General features: G+C 54.3%; 1 protein-coding gene across 2 annotated transcripts in view; it reads left to right on the top strand.

The window, feature by feature from the left end:
- The window catches only part of LOC137610574 (transcription factor IIIB 90 kDa subunit-like), a 23,779-nt gene extending 22,817 nt beyond the window's left edge, over nucleotides 1-962 (top strand). For both annotated transcript variants that reach the window (XM_068338214.1, XM_068338215.1), the window contains 2 exons: nucleotides 1-131; nucleotides 247-962. The exon at nucleotides 1-131 is cut by the window's left edge and continues 35 nt beyond it. In XM_068338214.1, coding sequence (XP_068194315.1) covers nucleotides 1-131; nucleotides 247-284 — 169 coding nt within the window. In that variant the 3' untranslated portion in view covers nucleotides 285-962. The remainder of the gene's footprint in view (nucleotides 132-246) is intronic.
- The last annotated feature ends 4,038 nt before the right edge of the window (nucleotides 963-5,000 follow it).

Here is a 5,000-nt window from a genome sequence, read left to right as displayed (position 1 = left end):
CCCACCTGCCGGCGGAGGCGTGCTGGTGGAGAGCGGGCCGGTCGTCTACGACGACGCCGCTGCCGAGGAGGAAGAGGAGGAGGAGGAGGAGGAGCCGTGTGTCAGCGCCATAAACCTGCTGGGGGGCGACGGTGGGTCGACCAATCGGGTCTCAGCTTCCTTATCATTAAAGATTATTGATCTGGTCCTGATCGACAGCCAATCATTCTGCTGCTGGCGTCTGTAATTCTGTTGCCCCGCCCACAGATTACGGCTGCGATGGGGATTACGACGATGGGTTCTAGCGGGGGGGGCACCCCCCCATGTGGAACCCAACACACCGGATTAATAGGAGATGGAACCCCCCAGGAATGAATGGGGACGTGAACGTTTCAGTCCCACCCCCTCCGGCGGGATGAGAGCCTGTGTTGCCGTGGAAACCAGGGATGTGTGTCTGGGGGGGTCAGAGGTAGGGGCGATTGGACCCCCCAGGCCCGTAGAACCCAACCAGGACTGTGACGTCATGTGTTACGCTACACGGAAGCTCCGCCCACACCAGGGAGGGAGTGGGCGGAGCTTCAAACAGGAAACGACTAAAGCGGTTCTGACAGCTGATTGGCTCCCGGCCCCGCAGTGGAACTGTAGCCTGTAAGCTAACGCTAACCCCAGCATGATTCAGCGTTTAGTATTGATCTGCGCCTGAAGCCGATCACCTGCCGATCGATCGGGGTTCTGGTATTTGATTGGCTGATGCCTTCAGTCACTCACCTGTGGCCAGAGGGGGAGGGGTTTGTTTTCGATGAGGTCTGATTGGTCGATTGATTGTTTGTGGTGAACGATGTTTCTGTTGGACTCTGGTTGGACCGTGACCTCCTCACATGATTCTTGACACGCGTGTGCTGCTGTTCATATGTAACATGTTACATAGTAATGTAACATGTTACATGATGTGTGTTTGCCACTTAAGTAAAATTTCACTACATGAGAAAAATGTGTTCCTGGTTCATCATGTGTACAACACGCTACCTGAACAACACGCTACCTGAACAACATGCTACCAGAACAACACGCTACCTGAACAACACGCTAACAGAACAACATGCTACCTGAACAACACGCTACCAGAACAACACGCTAACAGAACAACACGCTACCAGAACAACACGCTAACAGAACAACACGCTACCTGAACAACACGCTACCAGAACAACACACTACCTGTTCCTCTACAGTTCTTCTCGTTCCAGGAAGTAGACGGTGTCGGTGTGTTTTTACTGGTTATTAGATGCGTGTGGGGGCGGAGCCTCAGGCCGGATTCCCGTCACCCCCCCTGCATGTGAACCCCCCTGGAACAGGAATTGGTGCCGGGGGGGTCGTGGAACAGAACACTGAGAACACCCCCATCTCGATCGGACCCTCAGGACCCCCCCAACGAGAGCGAGTCCTGCTGACACCGTCTTCTCTCACTTTAAGCAGCGGGGGAGGGGGAGGAGCCTCGAGCAAAGACACCCCCCCCCTCTCTGTGCCGCATTCTCCTGCATCAGCATATCAGACACCCCCCCAAGTTACCTTCCTCAGCCCAATTAGTTCCTGGCTTGGGGGGGTCCTTCAGAACTGCCGAGGACGGACTCCTCTGCAGGATGAGGTCATGGGGGGGGCACGCCCCCGGCAGGTAGACGGTCGGGTGGGGGTGGGGTTGAACTCTTCAGACATGCAGTTGGAGGCGGAGCCAGCAATGCTTGGATCCAATCAGGGTGAAGCCATTCAGCAGGACATTAGCCCCACCCACCCATCCCGCCCCCTTCTGGTGGATAAATCACACCCCCCCACATGCTGACACAGACTCCCGTCTCCGTGGGAACGGCAGGTCTGTGTGACTTTGTTCTGACCCCACTGTGAGTGGCGCCTCATCGCTCTACCACGACCACAGGGGGGGGCATGACCCCCCAGGTACAAACAGGGCGTGGCGCCATCAGCTGATTGGGGGGGCTCCGACTCAAAGACCCCATCAGCCTGTGAGGATCCTCTGAGGGGGAAAGGGGGACGAACACACCTGGATCCGGATTATACTGTACCTGGATTAAAGTCAAACCCGATCCAGATCACATCAGATCTGAATCAGATATGATCCACATCAGATCTGATTCAGATCTGATGTGGATCAGATCTGATCCACATCAGATCTGAATTTATTAAACTCAAATTAATTCAGGTCTATTTATAAATTTTTAATAGATATAAATTCTGATCAGTTCATTTTGAAGTCATTGATCGTTTATCTTCTGTTTAATCCCAAACTGATCATGTGATCATTTCTGGTGATAAACATATCCCCCCCCCCTCTCAATTGGCGTCTTGATTCCAGTGATTGCAGCCGATGTTTGTTGTCCCCGTTCAGCGGCGCCGCTCATTGTAACGAGCGCTCCCAACGCCCAGCTGCCTCTGTTTGGGTTCATTATCACTGAGTAGACACACACACACACACACACACACCGACACACACAGACACACAGACACACACACACACACACACCGACACACACACGTATACACACACACGTATACACACACACACATACACGTATATACACACACACAGACTCACACAGATATATATACACACACGTACACACACACACACACCGGTTTGTGTTCACTTTCGTTAACTTTGTCAGCTGTCTGAGCTGCAGGTGAACATTGTTTACTGGTTGCCATGGAGACCGTGATGTCATGCGAGTGATGGCGGTGCTAGCGTAGCCTTTGATTGGACCAATCAGTGCTGGTCATGTGACCTGATGGATCCTGAACTAGAACCAGGTAGCAGGTCCAGGTTAGCCTGTAGCACGTAGCCACGCTAGCAGTCCGTGATGGACAACCACGGTGGCCCTGGGGGGTACACCCCAGATCGTTACGCCAACACACGGCCTGTTCATCAGCTCATTAACTGATGGGGGGCGCTGGAAGACTCAGCTCTGTTTGGTCTTGTCTCAGTTTGTGTGTGTGTGTGTGTGTGTGTGTGTGTGTGTGTGTGTGTGTTCCCAGCAGTCATGAATATTCAGGAGGATATTTACGGCTGCTAATGAATATTCAGGAGTCGAGGGAATCGGGTCGCCACCAGGTTTCCTCCAGGAGGGGGTAGAAAACCAGCTGAGTGTGTTGGACCGGTGGAGGTCCTGGTCCTGGTCCTGGTCCTGGTCCTGAACCAACGACCCGGTCAAAGAAACAATTCCTGCTCCTCTGGACTGAAGAGCCTTCATGCCCCCCCCCTTCAGAGGTAGACAATCCTCCAGAACATTTGGGCGGTGGGTTTGAAGACGGGTCAAGGGTCGTCATGGCAACCAGCATCCCATCAGAGCCGTAGACATTATCTTCTTCTTCGGGGGGGGGGGATATTCCCTCGGCACCGCCCACTGATTCTTATTTGTCTAGCTTTGCAGAACCAGGACCCCCCCCAGGTGTGTGTGTGTTCAGGACGCCGGAGGCTCCAATGGATCGCTCCTGCAGACCGGCCCCCCCAGACGGGTAACCCGACCCCCCCCGCCTACGCTCTCCTCCCACGCTGTCTGTCTGTCTGTCTGAGGGCAGGGGTATCTCCAGCGTTTCTGGCCCCCCAGGGTGAAAACAGGTTGGTGTGTGAACTCTATTTTTAACAAGACAGGAAACGGTGCCGGGGGGTACGGGGGTCGTCTGTAAACACCGCTGTGTTCTAACGCCGTCTCTGGGGGGGGTCGGCCATGCCTGGGGGAAGAACCCCCCCAATGGGTCAGAACCAGGAACCTCCGTGCTGGAGGGGTTCTCCTGGTTTCCATCGTTCACGCTGGACGGATGAGGTTGTCATGGCGACGTCTGTGATGAGGATGGAGGGATGAGCAGCAGGAGGGGGGGTGAAGGGGGGGCTCTGGAGGGAGGGGGGGGTTCCCACAGTTCCTCAGGATCGTGAGAAAGGTGGTGAGGATTGAGTTCATTGATTTGAGACGTTTCTTTTGGGGGGGGGGGTAATTGGTGGGCTGTGAGTGTGTGTGTGTGTGTGTGTGTGTGTGTGTGTGTGTGTGTGTGTGTGTGTGTGTGTGTGAAAGACAGACAGCTTCAGGAACTTCCTCAGGACGTCCCCCCCCCCTCAGGACGCCCTACCGAGGACTTCCTGTGGACGGGATCGTCTTCCTGTCAGGACGAGTCGTGAGGAGGTGTGTCCACCAATCCCTGCTCTGTCTCGGGGGAGGGGCTCGAGGGAGGAGGGGGTGGGGCTTATCAGACACAGTGCTCTGGTCTGACACCTCCTCGTCGCCCCCCCCTCCTGCACAGCGGTGGTTATTTTTAGCGCGGTGGCGTGAAGCTACCCTGCTAGCTCCACTTTTAGCGTTTAGCCGACGCTAACACGTGTCATCCACCGCTAACGACTCATGCTAATTAAAGTCTGAGGGCGCTCAGCATGGCTCTGACAGCGCCGCTCCTGCTGAGCATCATGGGACAGGAGGCAGGATGTAATTCAGGTGTCTGACGCTAGGCTTGTTAGCTAGCACGGCTAATGTGTCGCTTTAGCTCGATGCACGTGATGCTAAAGCTACAGCCACTTCATTATTTAATCCAGTATCATCACTCAGGCTTCCTGTTCCAGCGGCTAACCTGTTAGCTCTGTTAGCTAACAGGCTTCTCATATCTGTTGGAGTCAGTTAGCTTCTAGTTCTAATTAGCTCATGGCCGGGCGTCAGCTGGGATAGGCCCCGCCCCCTGACCCTATGTGGGTGTGTTTGAGCCGATGATGACCTCTTGACCTTGTGTTTCCTCCTTCGTGTCTGTTTCCTGTTGTTTAACAGCCGCGGCTAAATTAGCACTAAAGGCTTAGCGTGAGACCGCCAAAATAAGAGCTTACAGTTTAAAGCAGTGCAAGGGTTAACGCCTCATAAACACAGCAGACGGGTTTGTGATGACGGAGACTCACCAGAAAAACAATGAGGGGGGGGTCAACAAGGCAGATTTCACAATAAAAGCATTGAAAGTGTAAATGTAGACCCCTCCGCTCA

This window comes from Antennarius striatus, chromosome 17 (assembly GCF_040054535.1).
Source record: "Antennarius striatus isolate MH-2024 chromosome 17, ASM4005453v1, whole genome shotgun sequence".
Classification (NCBI taxonomy): Eukaryota; Metazoa; Chordata; class Actinopteri; order Lophiiformes; family Antennariidae; genus Antennarius; species Antennarius striatus.
Note: the sequence above shows the minus strand (reverse complement) of the source record. Positions and strands in the feature narration are given on the sequence as shown.